The 23,327-nt window shown below is 44.8% G+C and overlaps 1 protein-coding gene across 1 annotated transcript in view; it reads right to left on the bottom strand.

Moving 5' to 3' along the window:
- Nucleotides 1–15,204: 15,204 nt before the first annotated feature.
- The window catches only part of LOC135056111 (E3 ubiquitin-protein ligase RNF135-like), a 90,583-nt gene continuing 82,460 nt past the window's right edge, over nucleotides 15,205–23,327 (bottom strand). Inside the window, exons 5-6 of the mRNA XM_063960879.1 lie at nucleotides 17,617–17,718; nucleotides 15,205–16,734 (exon numbers count right to left, since the gene is read on the bottom strand). Coding sequence (XP_063816949.1) covers nucleotides 16,205–16,734; nucleotides 17,617–17,718 — 632 coding nt within the window. The 3' untranslated portion in view covers nucleotides 15,205–16,204. The remainder of the gene's footprint in view (nucleotides 16,735–17,616; nucleotides 17,719–23,327) is intronic.

Genomic DNA, 23,327 nt, shown 5'->3' with positions numbered 1-23,327 from the left:
CTATGGATCTTGAAATCCACCCAGAAATGTAGAAACAAAAAATAAATGTAGTGAAGGCTCACACAAAAATGTCGGGTGCTGATTTGATTCAATAATAAAATTACAATTTATTAAAATTTAAGCAAGCTTTACCATCAATAAAAATACATATAGAATCTGACATATATTGCACACACAACAGGAAAGCATAGATGTTGATAAACCTCCACATGCAATTTAGCAAGTTGCTATTAGTTCAGTTCTCTTAGTGCTGGACATAGGGGTGCGCAGGGGTGGGGGTGGGGGGTGGGGGGGTGCCTGGTGCGCACAGGCACCCCCTAATGTCTGTAACCCCCTCACACACACCTGCTGCTGTTGCAGTATCGGCGATCGCCGAGTGTGCTCATTTCTGTCCTCCCGCCCATTGCGCCTGACACCCCCTCTGCTCAGTCTGGCTGTCATTCATTTTTATGGTGCAGCATCACTGACGAAATCCTTCTCCCAGTTCCTCTAACCTGTGGGATGTGTCGTGATGATGTCATGTCGCGTGCATGCCCGCTCATGCTCCCACCCACGCTCTCTTTCTCCTCATCATGTGCCAACGCCACAGAATACAGCGTTCCTCTTGGAGGAGGACAAGTTCAAATTCAATATCAATATATATTTCGAGAGATTAGGATATAATCTATGGTAATAAAATATACAAATTGAACATATATTAAAACAGATTTTATCTATCTATCTATCTATCTATCTATATATATCTGTGCATCAATTCTCTATATTATTTAGTTTGCATTGAGTGCCAATATATGGTGGTAGACACGCCCATTAGGTGGTGTTAGACATGCCCAATAGGCGGTGCTAAACACGCCCTTCTAATCGAGCACCCCCTAATAAAATGTCTTGCGCACGCCTATGGTGCTGGACTGGTTAGTATGCAATAGCACATGCAATAGCAGTTAGTAAGAATGAAAAATGCTCAGTTCTTTTCACAATAAGATAGAGTAAATGGTGAGTATATACTTCACCCTTCCATTAGAATGTTGATTATATGGAGTGCTCCTACTTAGTTGAAATACATGGTCCTGTATGCCTCCTAGTTGCTCCTTTTTGGCTTGGATCCCAGCGCTGTTGGAAGGAGAGGAGGGCTGTGTCTGCACACACAGGACGCACGCTGGGCAGCGTTCTCTGTACAGGGAGTACTCAGCGGCGGCTTGTGGGGGCCAGGGGACGCTCGTGGAGACCGCGTCTCTCAACTTCCGGGTTCGGTGCTTCCGGTATGTCCATTCCACCTGCGGTCCACCTGTTGTGCGTGTCTCTGACGCGTTTCTCTGCCCAGACGGCAGTTTCATCAGAGTGTGGGCTATTGGTTACCTAGACTCCTTTTTATCCCCATAGTGATCTTCTAATTGGTTGATTAATTTAACCCATCATTGTGTACATTGTAGATCATTTACCACAACAGTCTTGCTTCGATTATTCAGCAGCATGTGTTGCTAATTCAAATCACCTGTATTTGTTACTACAGCCAATTAATTATAGCCTATGCTTAGTAACAAACATTAAGACATATAACAAATTTATATAAAGTACATAAATACAAAATATAGTATAGCAGTAGTAACAATAATGTAATGGAGAGGTGCCTAACCTATTTAGAACAAAATCCAGTTTGTTTTAGGAAACTTTACATTATATATGATGCAGAGGGTCCGGCACTCCAATAACTGATTCAATGTTCCCTGGTGCCCTCACATTCCAATGAGGTAAATATGATGCAGGCGGCGTGCGGCACTCAGGCTGACAAGGAAGAAATCACCACTGTCCAAACTTTGGACAGTGGTGATTTCTTCCTTGTCAGCCTGAGTGCCGCACGCCGCCTGCATTGTGTGTATATATATATATATATATATATATATATAAAATCAAAGATATTTATTAATTTTTTTAAGTATAGATGAAAAAAAACTCGATTAAGTTCTATAAAAAGAAGGAGGACGTTATAGGTTTCTATCTCTCTCTCTCTCTCTCTCTCATTCATCAAGGAAAGAAATACCGATTACAGGATTACATATATTCTAAAAGGCCAAAACAATGTGCTAAAGTATCATATGATGATTTAAATTTGTATACATAAAGAAACTACACACATAAACCTCACATGATCTTGTTTACATTTCATATGGTTCATATGTTGAAATTATATAATTTCAGAGGACTATCATAAGGACTTTCATGTTCTTAATAATGAACAGTTTCGGAGTATCATTAATCACATAGATATATTAATATAGTCTTTTTATAGGGTTTTCGTCTAGTGTGTCTATGGCTATATAGCTCTCTGGTGGCGGCTTAAAAAGAATTATACAATGACTAAAGGAACAATATACCTGCAAAATAGTTCTTTAAACAATTACAAATTATTGAGCTCAATATTCTCATTCAACCCCAAAGGTTCAAGGGTTTTCAAAAGAAATATCCAATATGCCTCCCTTTTGCATAATAAATGAAACCGATCCCCTCCCCTTTCTGTAAATTTTATTTTTTCAAGGATACATACTCTAATGTCTGTCAAATTCCCTTGTTCACATTGACTTGTATGTCTAGATAAACTATGAAGTAAACTCTTTTTGATTATGCTTCTTCTATGTTCGAGAAAACAAACTTTACATTTTCGAATGGTGCGCCCAATGTATTGTTGGCCGCAACCACACTCTATGAGATATACCACATAGGAAGACTCACAATTAACAAAATCATCTATAGAAAACATGCATTTAAAGAAACCCTTTGGTTTCTCTTTTAACCAATCTAAGGGACCATCATTATTCTTAGCAACATTCTTTGCTATGGATTTATTTATTTTGAGCATACTAGGGGCAAGTTTATGTTGTAAAATTTCAGACTTCCTATATACCACCTTAACATTAGTGGCAGTTGTCGGATTTAATAAAGAATCAATTTTAAGGATAGAGGAATTTTTGAGAATTATTTGTCTTATATCTGTAGCATGCATATTATATTGTGTTGTAAAGGTCAACGTATCATTCAACGGGTTCTTTTTCATCTTATGATTTTTATTTAGAAGTGTATGTCTTACTTTCTTATTAGCTGCTTCCAATACATTATCTAGAATATGCATTGGATGACCCTGTTCCTCAAAGGCTGAATAAACTTTCTTAACCTGCTTCTGCCTGGCGTCGACTTCTGGAATTGTGGAGGACAGACGGCTTTGCCTGTGGCTCTTTTCCCTGATCACGGCTTCCATACCCTCCAACATGACCCGCCCCACTAGGTACAAAATGCTCTGTTTCTGGACTTCCCTCTTAATTTATTATTGCCATCACCTGTGAAGAAACAGCTTTCTTATCATTTAACTAGTTCAACACAGGTGATGGCAATCATAAATTAAGAGGGAAGTCCAGAAACAGAGCATTTTGTACCTAGTGGGGCGGGTCATGTTGGAGGGTCTGGGCTTCCACAGTAAGCCTTCAGGTACCTGCCAGTGGGTTAACAAGCTTGGAGAATACAGTAATAGCCCTGACCCGGGATCTATGTGGTCACAACCATAGCAAGCTGCACCACAGAGCTCCACAGAACACAACCTTGTGTCTGCCAGGGCTTTAGGTGCACTAAGCTTCCAGGATGCTAAACCCCACTTTTTTATTGTTCAACAGCTGGCTGCACTGTTAGAGAAGTGAGTGAAGGAAACAGCCGCTCCATCCATTAGCGGACTATGCAGCCCTCTCTCTCCCACTGGAAGGCTTGCTGGGATCAGTGCTCTCCTCACTGGCGCCTGTGCAGGGAAGGCGTCTGCAGCTACCTGAACCGGCAGTAGCGGGTCTGGGGGATTGATCTCTGGTTCCCCCCATCCGGGAATCTATACACTACAGGAGGTCTGTAATCTCTATAGGTGGACCCTTGGCTTCCATCACAGCTCACTTTACCTGGTTCCCTGGCTACATGCTCCACACAATTGGGTCAGCCATGCAGCCACCAGCCTGTGAAACATCTACCACTGTGCAAGACCTTTGATTATCTGACACCACCTTGTGATCATTCTGGGTAACTGTAGCCTCTCTGGATATTTTTGATTATGTGATTTACCCCTCTAATAGTAATATACTAACATAGTTTCTAAGGTTGAAAAAAGACAATTTGTCCATCGAGCTCAACCTATTTGTGGTCTCCTATGCTGTATTATTTTTAGGACTAATTTTGTCGGCCGTTGTGTTTATTCCTCTTTTTTTTCTAAAAATAACAATAGTGCGTGACTACGCACCATAACCTTGTATGTCCTTATTCAGTAGGTACTTAGCTAGTCCATTCTTAAAAGTGTTGACCGATTCCGCCATCACTATTCTCTCAGGCAGCAAATTCCAAACACGTATTGTCCTTACTGTAAAGAAACTGTTACGTCTCTATGTGCAAAATCTCCTCTCCTCTAACCTAAGTGGGTGTCCACGTGTCCTGTGTTGATCTTACCAAAAACAGATCCCCCGCAAGCTCTGTGTATTGTCCCCTTATATATTTGTAAATGTTGATCATGTCCCCTCGTAGTCTCCTCTTTTCCAGTGTAAACCTGCCTAGCCTTGCAAGCCTTTGTACGTATTCCAGCGTCTCCATCCCCTTAATTAGTTTGGTTGCCCGCCTCTGAACCTTTTCTAGTTCCAGGATATCCTTTTTGTAGTATGGTTACCAAAATTGTGCACAGTATTCAAGATGTGACCTCACTAGGGATTTATATAATGGGAGTATAACACTCTCATCCCTTACGTCAATTTCCCGCTTTATACATGCTAATACCTTGTTTGCTTTCTTTGCTGCAATCCTACTTAGGGTACTGCTGCTTAGTTTGCTATTTATGTGAACATCTAAGTCTTTTTCCAGTATAGAATCCCCTAATTTTAACCCATTTAGTATGTAGGTGTTATTTTGTTCTTGCTACCAAAGTGCATTACTTTACACTTGTCTGTATTGAAGCTCATTCTCCATTTTGCTACCCATGCTTCCAGTTTAACTAAGTCATTCTGAAGAGACTCAGCATCTCCCTCACACTTTCTTAACTCACACACTTTATTGGACCCACTTCAGTCAGGCTTCCATTCCCAACACTCCACAGAGACATAGCTGACTAAAGTGATTAATGATTTGGTCACTACGAAGTCTAAAGGCCATTACTCACTACTTATTCTTCTAGATATATCTGCTGCATTTGCCACTGTTGACCACTCTCTTCTCATACAAACACTACAATCCCTAGGTCTTAAAGACACAGCCCTTTCTTGGTTCCTATCCTAATCGCTCCTTCAGTGTTCGCTTCTCTGAATCTACCTCCTCTTCGCTACCTCTTTCAGTTGGAGTACCGCAAGGCTCAGTCTTGGGTCCTCTGCTTTTCTCTATCTATACCTCATCTCTTGGTAAACTAATCAGCTCTTTTGGATTTCAGTATCATCTGTATGCAGATGATACTCAAATCTACCTATCCCTGACTTGTCCCTATCTGTACTGGGCCGTGTCACTGAATGCCTTTCTGTCATTTCATCCTGGATGACATCTCGCCACCTCAAACTTAATATTTCAAAGACAGAGTTAATTATATTTCCACCAGCCAATAGTAGGTACCAACCTATCTCTATCACTGTTGAAAACTCTACTATCTACTCTACCCCACAAGCTCGCTGCCTAGGTGTCATCCTTGACTCTGATTTGTCCTTTGTTCCCCACATTCAATCTGTCTCAAGATCATGTTACATGCATCTAAAAAACATCCAAAATACTACCATACCTTACACAAGACACTGCTAAAACTCTAATCCACTCTAATCATTATCTACCGCATTAAATATTGCAATAGTCTCCTAACGGGTCTTCCCAAAAGGAGACTCTCACCACTACAATCCATTCTGAATGCAGCTACGAGGCTAATATTCTTCGCTAGACGTTCATCGTCTGCAGATCCACTCTGTCAGTCCCTCCATTGGTTACCTGTTACCTGTATTCTACCGTATTCAATATAAAATACTTTTACTCACACACAAGGCCATTAACCAAACTATACCAACGTACATCACTTCGCTTATCTCAAAATATCTCCCAACACAACCTCTTCGCTCGTCACAAGACCTGCGTCTCTCTTCCACACTCATTACTCGCTCCCACTCACGATTGCAGGACTTTCATCGGGCTGCACCCACTCTGTGGAATGCCCTACCACGCACAATAAGACTATCTAGTCTCCAAACCTTCAAGCGTTCCCTGAAAACTCACCTCTTTAGGCAAGCATATCAAATTCCAGAACCGCCCACATAACTTTCATAAACCTTCCTATCAAATTGCATCCACTCTGCACAGTCCACACATATCCTCACATGTCTTCTCATTCTTCACTTTCCCTTCCTCTCGAACCCGGTTCATCATTGCTGTATGACCATATCATACAGCCCACCAAGAACCTTTGCAGTCTGGCGGACAACTATGCAATAGATAGCACCTTTCCTTGTGTATACATGCCTATTTCCCTATAGATTGTAAGCTTGCGAGCAGGGCCTTCCTACCTCTATGACTGTTTGTTATTACCCAGTTTTGTTATATCATTGTTATTTCCAATTGTAAAGCGCAACAGAATTTCCTGCGCTATATAAGAAACTGTTAATAAATAAATAATATAACCTTACACAATTTGGTAATGTCTGCAAAAATTGACACCATGCTCTCTAGATCTACTGCTAGATCGTTAATGAAAATGTTGAACAATAGTGGACCAAGTACAGACCCTTGTGGCACACCACTTAGTACTTCAGTACAGTTTGAAAGCGTTCCATTTACCACAATACGCTGCTCCCTATTATCTAACCAATTTGTGACCCAAGTGCATATTAGACCTTCCCTAGCCCTTGTAACTTATAGATAAGTCTCATGTGCGGTACTATGTCGAAAGCTTTAGCAAAGTCTAAAAAGATTACATCCATCTCCTTACCCTGATCAAGGTTCACGCTAACCATTTCATAAAAGCCTAGTAAGTTTATTTGACACCTGCTCCCTTGATGGCCACCTATTGCCTCTCTGGGGAGGGATGGCTGACATCACCTGACATGTTTACCTCATCATGTGAGTGCAGTCCTTATTTGTGTACCCTATTATTCGCTCTCTATGGTCTGACCTCATCGCATCATGATCACTGGCCTCATTGCGTCCTAAAGTTATTTTCTGCCTCTCACTGCTCCATCATCCTTCTATGCAACCTGCAAGTCTGTGCCTAGCTTTCCAAAGTGCTCCTCCATTCAGACTTCATCACTGCCTCATCACTATCCATCTCGTGTCCCGTACTAGAGCTCTCCTTTCATGAGTTGACGGAAGTAAAAAAGGCCCGAAAAGTGTCCATCACTCCTCTGAGGCTTCACCTTACACTGATCTCCGATGTTATGTCAACACACAGAGAGAGTCCGACATGTCTGCCTCCCTGAATCCAGCTTAACCTGCTCAATCGACATCCTCGGAGGCTCTGACAGAGATGGAAGAACCTCTGTATAGTTCGGGCTCTGGTGGGAAACATGGTATGCAGACAGTCCTTTCACTTCTGCAGTCCTTACCCACCAAAACTGAAAACCCTACTAAGGCCAATTTCACATCTTTGGAAAGTAATTTGCGAGAGGTGGTACACACAGAAGTTTCCACGCTCAAAGCAGAGCTGACTCATTTAGGAACTCACATTCTCACGTTGGAGACCCGAGGGGAGGAGACCGATGCTTTTCATAAAAGTGAAGTGTCAGGCTGGGACTATTTAGACGATTTTGACAACAGAGGCAGAAGAAATAACTTGAGAATATGCTGTATTCCTGAAGACATTCCACACCAAGGTCTTTAGGATGTCCTTACCAAGCTGTTTAGTGAGATGCTAGGTCATGACCCCAGTGAATTTGTCGCTTTTGATAGTGCCCACAGGGCCCTACGGCATAGAGGTCCACAGTCTGAGCGTCCATGTCATGTCATATGCTGCCTGCATTACTTTGCCAAGAAGGTTGCGCTACTTAGTAGGCTCCGAGGTTCTGAGGGGCTCTAGTTCAATGGCCAGCCCATTCAAGTATTTGAAGACCTTTCATGGCATACCTTGCAAACGAGGCACCATTTGAAGCCATTGGCTGATGCCCTTCATACGCAAAATATCAAGTACTGATGGGGTTATCCATTTAACATAGTGGCCACCAATGCAGGAAAGATGGCCACTCCATGGCTCTCGGATGACATCAACCCCTTTTGCTCAGTTTTAGACATAGCCCAAGTATGGATCCCGGAATGGCAGTCCCACCAGTCACGGCTTCTAATAGCCCAGGCTCCCTCTTGTGAGCCTCCATTTCAGGATGTTGGACCCTCCTCTGGGTCATGGAAAATATTTCATCCTTCATAATCTTCTTCCCATACCTCTCTGACTGCACCAACTGAACATGAGGGTGTTGCACACTATTTCTACTTGATCCTAAACCGCGTTCTGGGTTATGTAACAGTGTTTATCATTTTGTTATTATTGTGCACAGATGTCATTAGCTAAACAAAATGTTTTCATTTTCTTAGATGTGGCATATGTACATGTTTTGTTAAATTGTCATTGCATTTTCATTTAATATTACTGTGCTTTTTGCTTTGAACTATGAAATTGTCATTGTTTTTGGCAATAATGCAAAAAAATCAATAAAATATAATTTGCAAAAAATAAAAAGATAGTAAGTAGGATGAGTCATGGCCGTTTCTTATGACAGTCTGCGTTTACCTGACCCCTCCACATTTCTACCCCAAATGCTGTCTTCCTGTCACTCACTTTATGACTCATTCCTCAACCGCAATTCACTCGCTGTGCTTGCGCACTGCAGCTCAGAAGCATGCGTAGTACGAAAACATACAAAGCGTACAATAGCCACTTTGCGACAGCACCTGAATGAGTCTAAAAATGTTCTGTTCTTGGACTTCTCTCTTAATTTATGATTGCCATGACCTGTGATGAAACACCTTTCTTGTCAATTAACTAGTTCAACATGGGTAACTGCAATCATACATTAAGAGGGAAGTCCAGGAACAGAGCATTTTGTCTCTCCTGGAAAGGGGTCATGTTGGGAGGTATGGTAAAGTATAAACATGATTTAACCACATCATGGAGAGAGAATTATTTATGGCTGTTAAATTGCCTTATTTCCTTTGTATTGACCATGATATTGACATATTGGGCTGGATGTAATGACGCCCAAGTTCGGCAGCCGCGAGGGATGCCAGCCATACTGCTGTCAGAACATGTAAAATTGTCAGTGCGGAAGTGCGGAAACCATTTTTATCAGTGGGGAAACAAACCTGGCAGATTGTTAGCAAGGGCCCTACGTGCACCAAGGAGCGATTTGTTTTATACACAATATTAAGGATAGTGTTGGTAAACCACACTCTCAGACATATGATTGCCTCATGCTTTAAACAATATTACTCCACACTGTACAATTTGGCCAACTACTCTCCCCATCCGAACCATCTTCCATCCCCACAAGAGATTCTAACTTACCTATCGTCAATCAATTTCCCAGTCCTCTCTCCTTCTGATGGGAGTCTCTAGATCTCCCTTTTACTTTGCAGGAGGTAGAACAGGCTATTTCCTCATCTTCCTCTGGAAAATATCCTGGCCCTGAAGGCTTTTCTATTGCTTACTACAAAACCTTTAAAGACAAAGTTGATTCCCTGCTCCTAAATGCTTTCAATGCTATTTCTAAGTTCTAAGGTAGTCCCTAAAAGCCAATCACTGTAATTCCTAAATCAGACAAGGACCCCTCCTTGTGTCCAAGCAACAGACCAATATCACTCCTCCATGTCGACCTTAAACTGTACGCTAAGGATAGGTGCTGGAACAGTGCGGACAAGGAGGTGGCTTGCCCCCCCAAAAAAATATTTGAGAGATCTCAGTATAAAGGTAAGTACTACTGAGTGCTACCGAGTCCTGCCACGGCATGGCGTGACTTCAAGGGCTGTTTAGCGTGATTGCAGCAAGGATGGAAGAGGACACATCTGTATGCCCGGGCTTAGGAAAAAGATTTAGGTTTGTCTCTGACTAGCTTAAAATGGAAGAATATCTTCATTAAGGCTTATAGTTAAGACGTAATATAAAATGTTAATGCGCTGGTAGAGACACCCATCCCTTCTCCACACCATATTACCCTCCATCTCTGGTACAAGCTGGATAGGCTCCAGAGCCCTTAGTTACTTTACTCCACATTTGGTGGGAATGCCCCCTCTTATCAGCATTTTGGTCAGATGTTAATAGTGTTTCTCAACAAATTGTGGATATGGAAGTACATACCAACCCAGCCTTCTGGTTGCTGAACCATTCTTCACTACCAGTGGCAAAATATAAAAAAGCACTTCTCTGATTTGAGCAATGCTACTCGTTAAGTTATCCCCATACTGTGGAATTTCCCGATGTTTCCTACATGTTAAGGCTGGTTCCAGAAAATATACTATTATTGTCTTCAGCTCATAAACTCGCTGAACATGGTTTCCTTGGTTAGAATACAAATCCTTCACCTGATACGAAACATCCTATGCTGGGTTATGGGGTGCCTGCTTCCATTGTACACTCTAGGCTTCCACCAAGACTCATCATAGCATAGAGAGTACAATGCTTTCTCCTTTGTCTCCCCCATATTTGTAGTAGTAACAAGCTAGCTTTGTTTCTGGAATTTTTTCTTGCTTGATGTGTGATATCATTATGTTTCTACTTTCTGGGGTAAATGTAAGATATCAGCTAATATTGTGCCAGTATCACTCTTCCCACTTCGCCTCTTTACCGAGGCTAAACACTAACGCTGAGATGTACTGACATCTCTGCTGCCAGAGAGGGGGAGCGAAAACTCCCCCCTCCAGTGATGCCTGTAAGACTCCCACGGCACATCAGCCTAGAGTCAAACCCCCCAGCTGGCTCACTGGGCATGTGCGAGATCTCACATACAGACCAGGGCCGGCACCCTCCACAGCCAGAAATATCACTGTCCCTGCTGTGGTGTATGGTAAATGACACCTGCAGCTGTTGAAATCAATAGCTGCAGGAGTCGGAACGGACAGTGCCACTGACAATTCATACATTGCCCTGCATATCGGCGTGCTTTTAGTTAGTAGCGCTCACTGCCGATGTAATACATGGGGGAGACGCGGTATTAGTACACATAACATGCGCTGATACCACTTCTTCCCCATATCGACGCTTCTTACATCTGCCCCTCAGTTACTGTACCTCTTTAATAAGAATAGATTATTATACAAAAAAAAATTATAAATAAAATAAAGAATTAAGCTATGACACACCCTTTTCCAACTGTAATTCTCTGCACATCTTAAATGTGCACCATCTGCAGTGCAACATGGCTTTGTCAAGGTGCACATTGCTTCGAACTCTAAGGGGGTTATTCCGACCCGATTGCTTGCTACAGTTTATCGCAGCGCAGCGATCGGGTTGGAACTGTGCATGCGCCGGCGCCACAGTGCGCTGGCGCATGCAGGACGGCCGAGGGCTGTCGGTCCCTAGCGATCACCTCTGCCTGATTGACAGGCAGAGGCGGTCGCTGGGCGTGAGTGGGTAGCACGGCGGCGTTTGGCCACTGTTCTGGGGGCGCGGTCCGACCAATGCAGGTGTGGCCAGACCATGCGGGTGACGTCACACGCAGCTGCTGCGACCAGGGGCAGCGAAGAGGTTCTCCCGGCCAGCTACAGGAGCTACACTGGCCGGGAGTTACTCCTCAAATTCAAAAGCATTGCCGCTGTGCGATGCTTTTGCATTTCTGTGGGGGGGGGGGGGGCGGCACTGACGTGGGGCGGACTAGCCCTGTGCTGGGCGTCCCCCCGCATGTCTGAGTGCCTGATCGTAGCTGTGCTGAATTTAGCACAGCTACGATCAACTCGGAATGACCCCCTAAATTAGGCAAATTGTGTCTTGATTTACATGGACCCAATACTGTAAGAGTAATCAGCATTGTATCAATGTTAAAATAAAGTGAATTGTAGGTACAAATGATTAATTGTGTAAGAATATATTTGATTTAAATATATATTTATTTATTTTGCATAATTTTTTTTTATTGTGACATTGTCAGAGTCACATATCAGTAACAAAACAATGTACATCATTTTAGTTGTCATCAAGACTCTTAAGCATAGGAGACACGGTACAAACAAAAAGTCAATGTCAACAAGGATTTTTTTTCTTTTTAGAACAGATAGGAGTAAGGGGTGGTCTTCAGTATGCTGGCTGTCGGGATCCCGGCGTACAGTATACCGGCGCCGGAATCCAGACAGCCAGCATACCGACAATTATTCTCCCTCGTGGAGGGAGAATAAAATAGCGTGCCCAGCGCAGCGAGCCTGCAAGGGGCTCATTTGCGCTCGCCACACTGTCGGTATGCCGGCGGTCGGGCTCCCGGCGCCGGTATGCTGGTCGCCGGGAGCCCAACCGCCGGCATACCATACCACACCCGGAGTAAGAATAGGGTGAGAAAAGAACAGGGATTAGAGATAGGAATTGGAGAAGGGTTAGGGGAAAGTAAGAGGGAATACATTCTTATTATGCACCAGAGTCCACATGACGTTATCAACAGTAAAGATACCTAAGGCATCGTCAGACAGGTTCAGCATATGACATATATTGAAAACAAAGCAAAGAAAATCAATATGGGTGTATGAATCATATTAAAAAAAAAAAATATACACATTATCACAGCTCAAAATTAGACATAGGCATAAGGACATAAAGAAATAGATATCAGAGTATAAAGAGAGAACTCCACTTAATCAACAGTAACCATGTGGTGGATTCAAATATCTTTAAAATATGTGACTGAATTGTGTCAGGCAGGGTCACAATACAGGGACCCGATTTCTTGTAAAAGCTTTGGAGGAGAATAGCTTTAACATCACTGACTAAAGTTGTGTACACACGGTGAAATTTCTCCTTTCGATTTTGATTGAATAGTCAAAATCGCAAAGAAAGTTAGTGGAAATCGCAAGGTGTTAGGCAGCTTGCGATACTGATTCGATCTCGATGCACACTCCCACAGGGTTGGTATTGCAAGGCTAGATAGACTGTGCAGGCAAGTCAATCTTGACTATCTAGTGTACTATCTAGTACAAACTAAAGTATAGTCAAAATTGGCACTTAGTCAAAATCGTACATAGACAAAATCTCAAATACAGATAGTCAAAATCTGTGCTATCTCGGCTCTGGGGGAGTTCAAGGGAAATCACATAGTCAAAATCGGGCATAGCAAAGATCTCACCATGTGTACACACCTTAAGGGTGCTGATTTATCCAACCATTTGCGAAGAATTGTCTTTTTGCTACTGTGACTGTTAGGGTGAGATTCAAATGATATATCACGCCCAATTTCCTTTCTAAAATGATCTCCGTTATCGCGCATATTGCGCCCATAGTAATCAGGTTTACTGTGTAATGGTTTGGGTGCCTCACTACTCCGGGGGTAGCGAGCTAAAATAATGATACAACGTCCCTGAGGGCAGAAACAGAACGAGTGTGGAAGGGGTGAAAAGAATTGAATCTCCCCCTTAGTGTCAGGAGGGGAAGCAGTGGTCTACCTGCACTGGCCTGGTGGGAAATTACAATGAAACAGAGAACATTACACACTTAAGAGGTCTTGTTGGGTGTAGCATGGTATGCCGGCGGCCGGGCTCCCGGTGACCAGCATACCGGCGTCGGGAGCCCGACCGCCGGCATACCGACAGTGTGGCCAGCGCAAATGAGCCCCTTACTTATTGAACCACCCTTGTATATATCATAATGTTCTTGATGTGACATAGAGACACACTGAAATAGGACTGTTATGAACTAAGGGATATACCTGGGTTGAATGATGCAGAGAACTGAATGAGTGATGGTGAACTTGACACATAGTCGTTCTTCTTGCAGTGACCCCTGTACGCCGGGGGTTGAGACTTATAGAATGCACTCAGTAGGTTTTCTTGCCTATAAGAACTGCTTTTCCAATAAGGCTTTATGTGCCTACCGGTACTGAGATGCCCACCAGGACTTACGCCACTGGTGATAGTATGAGCTCAACCCTTGAGTGACCTGAATCAATGCTGGTAGAAAAGACAACAAGGAAAAGACCAAGAATACCAAAAGACAAGAACAAGACAAGAGAATAAAGAATTAATAACAATGTATTGTAATAGGGTAAAGGTACTAATGAGACATCTGGATATTGAGAGACACAGAAGGAGTGGTGCACCAATGGTAATAACAATGGGGAAGCAGTCTGGAGAGAAGGCTATAACAGACTAACAGGTTGGGTAATCTAATTAAAGAGATAGGCAAGAAACATAAATCAACTGATACATAAATAGCAAGGAATGCTCTGAAACCACAGTAGTTGCTAATGGCAACAACGGAATTGCATGACAATAGAATACAGAGAGGGAAAGCAAAACAGACATACAAACAACACAGAATGCTCCAGGCCAATGGATGTTACTCCTGGCAACCGCAGTACCAACACAAAGGAGCAGTACTACTGTAGGTGAAGATTAGACAAAGACAGACAGAGAAGATTGAGACCAGGAATTGATCTGAGGACAGACTAATAGGGCTGTGACTATGTACATGGTAATAGAGACATGAGAGAGAGACTGAGAGACTGTACTGGAATGGGAATCACAAGAAGCAGGAACCACACAATGAACTCACACAAACAACACATGAAACAGGTACATAAACAATGGCTAGATTTCAAGGACAAACAAACAAGGCTTCTGCAGAACTATAACTAAGAAAGAATGGAAGCAGTGTTCCAACAGAACTGGAACTGGGCACAGAGGGACAAAGGCTTCCGTGGCAACTCAATTCTATGACCAGCAAGTAGTGAGGGACAGACAACACATATAAAGGATACAAGAGCCAATGAGAGTCACAGCACAGCCATCCTCCCCTAATTACCAACTCTCTGAAGCTGTGCTACTGGACATCCACCAGCCTCCTGACTTTCACAAGAAACAGGCTGGAGTCAGATAACAAAGCAATTCCCAAAAGGTGCTGCTACAGCAATTAAGCAGACAGAATAGAGTTGCAATGAAACAGACAGAACAGAGCTGCAGACAGCACATGTAACAAGGACTCAATCAGTTACCCTATTTACAGGGCCGGTTCTAGACCTTGTGGCGCCCAGGGCGAAAATTTTCTGAGGCGCCGCCCCCCCCCCCCCCCCCCCAGGTAAAATACAGTTGGTGCGCGCGCCCCAAAACAGGGGCATGGCTTCTTCATAGGGAAGGGGCGTGGCTTCTTCATAGGGAAGGGGCATGCCCACAGTTATCCTCCTGTACTTGTGCCCCCCTGTAGCTGTACACCCAGTTAATTTCCCCCCAGTAGCTGTTCCCCCTGTAGCAGTGCCCCCTTTAGTAGAGCCCCCTGTAGTTATGCCACTTGTAGCTGTGCCCCCAGTAGCAGTGCCCCTTGTAGCTGTGCCCCCAGTTGATTTGCACCCTGTAGCAGTGCCCCTGTAGTAGTGCCCCCAGTAGTTGTGCCCCCTGTAGATTTGCCCCCAGTAGCTGGACCCCCAGCAGCTGTGCCCTCAGTTAATTTTCCCCCAGTAGCTATCCCCCCTGTAGCAGTGCCCCCTGTAGTTGTGTCACTAGTAGTTGTGCTCCCTGTAGCTGTGCCCGTGTAACAGTGCCCCCTGTAGCAGTGCCCCTTGTAGCTGTGCCCTCAGTTGATTTTCCCCCAGTAGCAGTGCCCCCTGTAGTAGTGCCCCCAGTATGTGCCCCCTGTAGATTTGCCCCCGGTAGCTGTGCCCCTTGTAGCTGTGCCCCCTGTAGTAGCGCCCCCAGTAGCTGTGCCCCCAGTATGTGCCCCCTGTAGTAGCGCCACTTTGAAACCCTAACAAAAAAAAAAATACTTACCAGCCTCACTCCTGCTTCCGGACCGCTGCTGCTGCTGTCTCCGGGCGCCGGCTCCTCTCTATGGTAGAGATGTCATGACGTCTCTTCCATAGCAGCGCCGCACTGACACTTGGGGTCAATTTTGACCTCTAGCGTCAGTCAGCGACGCCGGCTGCAGCGGGCGCACACGGCACTCGCTGCAGATGGGGAGCGGGGAGTGAGGGTGGATTAGAACCGGCTCTTGCCACAGCAGCGGCGGCACCCTCGGGATAGCGGCGCCCCGGGCAAAAAGCCTGCTTGCCCGTGGCAAGAGCTGCTACTGCCTATTTATATCACATATAGTCAATGAATTCCCTTTTTTTAGACCATATAACCAAACTGCAGGGAATATCCGTGTCTGGAAATTCAGTTTGTAGGACTGAAGCAGTATCTCACTTTCAGCTGTAATGGAATAAAAGGAGATGACCTTTTCTGCACATTTAAGAAGCACACCCACCACAGAAGGTTTTGGTAAATCTAGCATGATGTTTTCATTTTTATGCCACGCAGATAATTGTTCCTTGTTCCATTCTACACACCAGGATAAGTGGTTTCGGCCAAGTTGTCCATGATTCTCAATCTCTAATGCTGCAGCCCCAATGCTCCATCCATCACTGTTATTTGTGTCGATCTCCCAGTAGCTGCATTCTGTGGAGAATCCTTCAGCACAGAGGACCTGACTGAGTGTGAATCTGCGCTCATGTTTTGGATACTGATTCTTACCCGTCACTGTCACTGTCTTAAAGTCTTCAGAAAGAGACAAGCGATAGTTGACTGTATCTCCATCAAAAGACACAGTGGTGGCCCCTGTAATTAGTAAATATGTTATAAAAATACAGTATTTTTACATTTTATTTATTTTGACTGTTTATGTCTCTGGAAACAATTAAAAGTAGCAAGCACTCTTGTATATGTCTAATGCAGACACTGGAGGTCATTTACAAAAATCTTTGCACCAATATGTACAGAGGTTTGTGGAGCAACATGACCACATTTGTGGAAGAGAAGAAGCTTGCAGAGTTAGGGCAGCAGTTGGGTGAAATGGAGGCGATGCCAGTAAACTAGGGAGTAAGCCCAGCATTGGAGAGGATGCATCATTACTGGTACCCAGCCACTGCCCCGTCACTTGTATTCTGCACCACCTTGAAGGTGGCTAGGATTTTTTCCCATCCTATACTTTTAATGAGACAAATCACTTCCCATTTACAGCGCACTTTGTAACAATAAAAAATAAATATATAATTAAAATATAAGTTTAGTATACATTAAGTGCTACATATTAATCTACAAGTAGTGGCAAGTTACACTTCGCCATCAAAACCAGCATCAAGACATACAGGACAATTCTGATCACAAGTTTTAGGGGTGTTGAATCACTAGATGTATGTAAATACGTATAATTCTAGTGGAGCTGGAACTTAAATATAATACCAATAGCCTAGATAGAAGGATCACTATGGTCAGAATGCAGCTAGGAATGTGATTGTCAGTGCTTTCCTGTTCTACATGAAATAGCTCTTAGAGATAGACCTATCAGATACAGGGTATTATGAATATATACTTACTCACTGTATAACAGTCTCCGCCAAAAGAAAGCAGAGTAAAGTTCTTAAATAATGATGTTGGCATTAGAAGAGAATGGAAGATATCCTGGCTAACACACATGCAAACAGATAGTTGTACACTTACACTGCAGAAGTTTCCTTGGACCTTTCTCTGCAACTCTTACATTCATTTCCTGTGTACAGGAGGCTGAAGGTTCAGTAGGCAGTACCAAAGTGTCTTCAAGCACTGAATCAATTGTAAAAAAAAAAAAAGCCATCAAAACTACACAAAAAAAAACAGAGATACATGACAGCGTGCTCACCTGAGGAAGAAGAGAGTCTAGCAGGTTACCTGGCTACACAAGCAGAGTAATCACATGTGAGAAGTAGCAAGATACAAGACTACACAGGCAGAGTAAGCATCTGAGGAAGAAGAGAGTCTAGCAGGATACCTGGCTGCATAGGCAGATTAATGAGGAAGAAGAGAGTCTAGCACAGTGATTTTCAACCTTTTTCAACTCACGGCACACCAAACCGAATTTTTAAAATGCCAAGGCACACCATCAGTTCCCCACGACCACCAAGGGGGGGTGGGGGCGGGTTTGGGGAAACACACATTGGCCTCCAGATAAACAAAACACATATTGGCCCCCTCAGCAATTTAAAAACATTGACCCCCACAGTAATTGCAGCACACATTGGCCCTGAAACTGATTGCAGCAAATATTGACCCCCATGGTAATTGCAGCACATTGGCCCCCACGGTAATTGTAGCATACATTGACCTCCACGGTAATTGCAGCATACATTGGTCCCCATGATAATTGCAGAACAAATTGGCCCCCACGGTAAATGCAGAACACACTGACCCAAAGGTAATTGCAGAACATATTGGCAGTAACAATAAATACAAATGTACAGGAACTTACTGTGCTTGAGTAGGTTGGTTGATCTGTAGCTGTGGAGGAGGCAGGAGCTGTGTACGGTCTCCCTCCTTCAGCGGTGCAGCCAGCGGAGAGGAGCGAGGACACAGGAGCAGCACTGGGCGGGCAGGTGACGTGGAGCAGCGCTCGGCGGGCAGGTGACGTGGAGCAGCGCTCGGCGGGCAGGTGACATGGAGGAGTACTGGGCGGGCGGTCGACGTAGCGTGCGTGTGTAACCCATGAGTCACGCTGCTGCTCCATACAGGTCACAGGCCAGGCTGCGTCTGGACTACCCGGAAGAGCCTAGCGCCGCCCGAGCCCGACATTATGAATTAAAGTGAGGCAGCGGCAGGGTTATGCAGCGGGCATCTCTGGCGGCATCTCTGGCGGCACACCTCAGAACCGCTCGCGGCACACCAGTGTGCCGCGGCACAGCGGTTGAAAAACGCTGGTCTAGCAGGATACCTGGCTGCATAGGCAGATTAATGAGGAAGAAGAGAGTCTAGCAGGATACCTGGCTGCATAGGCAGATTAATAAACTGAGGAAGAAGAGAGTCTAGCAGGATACCTGGCTGCATAGGCAGATTAATGAGGAAGAAGAGAGTCTAGCAGGATACCTGGCTGCATAGGCAGATTAATAAACTGAGGAAGAAGAGAGTCTAGCAGGATACCTGGCTGCATAGGCAGATTAATAAACTGAGGAAGAAGAGAGTCTAGCAGGATACCTGGCTGCATAGGCAGATTAATAGGCTGAGGAAGAAGAGAGTCTAGCAGGATACCTGGCTGCATAGGCAGATTAATAGGCTGAGGAAGAAGAGAGTCTAGCAGGATACCTGGCTGCATAGGCAGATTCATAAGGAAGAAGAGAGTCTAGCAGGATACCTGGCTGCATAGGCAGATTAATAGGCTGAGGAAGAAGAGAGTCTAGCAGGATACCTGGCTGCATAGGCAGATTCATAAGGAAGAAGAGAGTCTAGCAGGATACCTGGCTGCATAGGCAGATTAATAGGTTGAGGAAGAAGAGAGTCTAGCAGGAAACATGAATACACAGGCAGAGTAATCACCTGAGGAAGAAGAGAGTCTAGTGGGATACCTAGCTACACAGGCAGCGCAATCATCTGAGGAAGAGGACAGTCTAGCAGGACATCTGGCTGTATAGGGAGGGTAAAAAGATGATGGAGAAGAGAATCTCGCAGGATACTTGGGGCCTAATTCAGATCTGATCGTAGATGTGCTAAATTTAGCACATCTACAATAATTTTCTCAGACATGCTGGGGAACGCCCAGCACAGTGCTAGTCCGCCCGGCATGTCAGGCCCTAGCCCCCCTCCCCACACACACACACAGGTGAGAAAGCAATGCCTTCGCACCCGGCGAGTAGCTCCCTGCCTGCGCAGCTAGTGCACATCCTAGCTGTGCTGGCAGGAGGCTACCCGCTGCATCCTGGGTTGCAGCGGCTGCATGTGACGTCACACAGTCACCATGGCCCGCCCCCACAACGTTCCCTACATGCCTGTGTTGTCCAGACCGCGCCGTTCTAACGCCGTTGGAACACCTCCTCCTACCCAGCGACCGACTGTGCCTGTCAATCAGGCAGAGGCGATTGCAGCCCAGAGATGCTGTTAGTATCTCACTGGGCTCCCGGGGTGCGCACACGCAGTGCGGCCACTGCGCGTACGCACTCCATCAAGGGCTTCAGACTGCGATCGCTGCTCTGAATTAGGCCCCTGGCTGTATAGGAAGGGTAATAACATGAGGAAGAAGAGAGTCTAGCAGACTGTATAGGAAGAGTAATAATCTTAGGGAGAAAAGACTCTTGCAGGATCTGTGTATGGAGGGTAATAAGATGAGGAAGCAGAGAGCATCAATCCTGGGAACAATAGAGGCAGAAAAAAGGCCTAAAAAGATAAATCTGTCAGTAACGGGGTGTGATGAAATAAATATAAACCTACCCACTGTATAACAGTCTCATGTATGTTATTTATGTTGACCATGTATGTTATTTATTTTAGTTAAATATGCTATATAAAGCCCATACTATAGTCCATCTATAGTGTTAATTTTTAACACTTTGTTCCACACACTGTCCAGTGTATAAAATGACCAATATGTAGATATATATGTTCAGAGTCGGTATTAGGTAATTCTACAGCTCCACCAGACTCCCGCACTTGCTACAATGTTCAGCAGAGCGGGAGATTGTAGATTGCATTTGGAAACCCCCCTCTGGAAATCCTGCGTTTGCCACTGTTGTGGGCACTAGAAGAGAATGGCAGATATCTAGGGTCATACACATGCAAACAGATAGATGTTACACTTCCACTGCAGAAGTTTCCTTGGACCTTTCTCTACAACTCTTTCATTCATTTCCTGTGTACAGGAGGCTGGAGATTCAGTAGGCAATACCCCTTCAAGCACTGAATCAATAGCAAATAAACAAAGAGTTATGGTAAAACTTATCCTTGTTAGCTCTTTTTTTTTCAAGGTCCATAGGATCCATAGCGATGACCTTGGGGTATGATGGTGGAGACCAGGATCAGGCACCAAACAGTTATGTTTTTAAGCTCCCAAGATGCACTGGTCCTTCTCCCTCATACGCTGCCCAAAGCTCAGGCTCCTCAGATTTTGTTAACAAGCCCAAGGCAGGAGCTGGAGAGGAGAAGGAAGAATGGTACACACAGGAAACACACTCTCAAAACAGGAGATGATAACTGGTGTCTGAGAAGAGTAACTCATTGAAGCTAGGTGCATTAGGGTGGGTGCCCGGTGGATCCTATGGACCTCGAAGAAATAGAGTTAACAAGGGTAAGTTTTACCATAACTCTTATTTTCTTCTTTAGGGTCCATAGGCATTCACAGGGATGTCCTTGGGGAAGTCCCAAAGCAGTTAAACTAGGGAGGGGACACTCCTAAACTGAGAGAACAATGCATTCAAATGAGGCATCTTGAGAGTCAAACGTGTCAAAGACATAGAACCTAAGAAACATGTGGACAGAAGACCACGTGGCTGCCTTGCATAGTTGTTCAGCAGATGCGCCATAACAGGCTGCCCACTAAGGTCTCACAGAGTGAGTAAAGTGAGCAGAGACTGTATCCAGCACAGGGAGGTCAGCCTGCGTGTAAGCTTGTGAGAAAGTCATGCAAAGCCAAGTGGCCAGAGTCTGTTTGTTAACTGGCCAGCCCCGCTAGTGGAATCCATAGGAGGACAAACAGTGAATCCATTTTCCTGATGGAACTAGTACGGTCCACGTAGATTAGAAGAGCACGGACCACATTCAAGGAGGCCTCCCCTTCCGAGAGGTATGGTGATTGGAAGGCTGGAACTACTATTTCTTTGTTAAGATGGAAGCTGGATATCACCTTGGGGAGGCAACCTGGTTTGGTCTGCAGGACTGCTCTGTCCTGATGAAAGATCAGAAATGGAGAGTGGCAGGAAAGCGCTCCCAAGTCTGACACCCTTCTTGGCGAGGCTATAGCCAAAAGAGTCTGTCGTTAACCATTTGAGGTCAACAGAGTCCAGTGGTTCAAATGGTGACTGCTGTAATCCATGGAGAACTAGAGAAAATCCCATGGAGCCACCAGAGGGACAAAGGGAGGTTAAATCTGCAGTACCCAATATAGAAAGGCACGTACATCCAGCAACAAAGCAATCTGTTTCTGGAACCAAACTGATAGAGCTGAGACTTGCACTTTCAGAGACGCAAGGCAGAGGCCGGGATCCAAACCCGCCTGGTGGAAGGCAAGGATGCTGGAAATCCGAAAAACCAGAGGATCATAGTGTCATTGACCACACCACTGGAAGTAAATCTGCCACACTCGGTAATAGATACGGACTAAAGTAGGCTTCCACGCCCGGAGCATCGTCTGAACAACAGAAATGGAGAATCCTTTAGACCTTAAGAAGGATGACTCAATAGTCAAAGACAGACGATCTAGGTCTGGGTGTAGACATGGACCTTGAGACAAGAGGTCTGGTCTTAAAGGAAGTGCACAGGTAATGGCTTTGGATAGACTGTGGAGTTTCATGAACCACTGGCGCCTGGGCCAGACCAGAGCTTTCAAGCTGCTTGAATTTGCAAAGCACCCTGGGAAGGAGGGATACTGGAGGGAAGTGGTATGCTAGATGGAAAGGCCATTTGACTGACAATACATCCACGAAGGCTGCATCTGGATCCCTTGTCCTGGATCCATATACTGGCAGTTTGTAGTTGTGTCTGGAGGCCATGAGGGCTACTTCCGGAAGACCCCATTTGTCCACCAGAAGCTGAAAGACTTCTGGATGTAGAGACTACTTTCCAGTGTGCACATCGTGGCGACTGAGGAAGTCTGCCTCCCAGTTGAGTATTCCCAGTTTGCCGACCGCAGAGATGGCTTGTAGAAGGTGTTCTGCCCAGGTGAGAATTTGTGCCACTTCTGTCATTGCTGAGACACTACCAGTTCCTCCCTGGTGATTGAAATAGGCCATACCCCTGCTAGTTAGAGCTCACAGTGCCCAGCCGAAAGTTCCCCACCGTAGCTGGAGTTGCGGTGCCGGGGGGGGGTGTTGGAGCAGTAGCGCTGGTGTCCAGAGGACTTTTTAGCGCTTCTTATGCAAGTGAAAAACAGAAAAACATTGGAAAATAAATCATAAAATAAAGCTTGGGCTGCTGAAAAGCACCCCCACTTTATAATGGTGACCAGCTCCTGCTGGCACCAAACATAGGTGTAATTCAGACCTGATCGCAGCGGCAAATTTGTTAGCAGTTGGGCAAAACCATGTGCACTGCAGGATGGGCAGATATAACATGTGCAGAGAGAGTTAGATTTGGGTGCGGTGTGTTCAAACCGAAATCTAAATTGCAGTGTAGAAATAAAGCAGGCAGTATTTACTCTGCACAGAAACAAAATAACCCACCCTAATCTAAATCTCTCTGCAAATGTTATATCTGCCACA

The sequence above is a fragment of the Pseudophryne corroboree genome, chromosome 3 (genome assembly GCF_028390025.1).
Source record: "Pseudophryne corroboree isolate aPseCor3 chromosome 3, aPseCor3.hap2, whole genome shotgun sequence".
Classification (NCBI taxonomy): Eukaryota; Metazoa; Chordata; class Amphibia; order Anura; family Myobatrachidae; genus Pseudophryne; species Pseudophryne corroboree.
The sequence above is the reverse complement of the archived record's forward strand: the minus strand, read 5'-3'. Positions and strand labels throughout refer to the sequence as shown.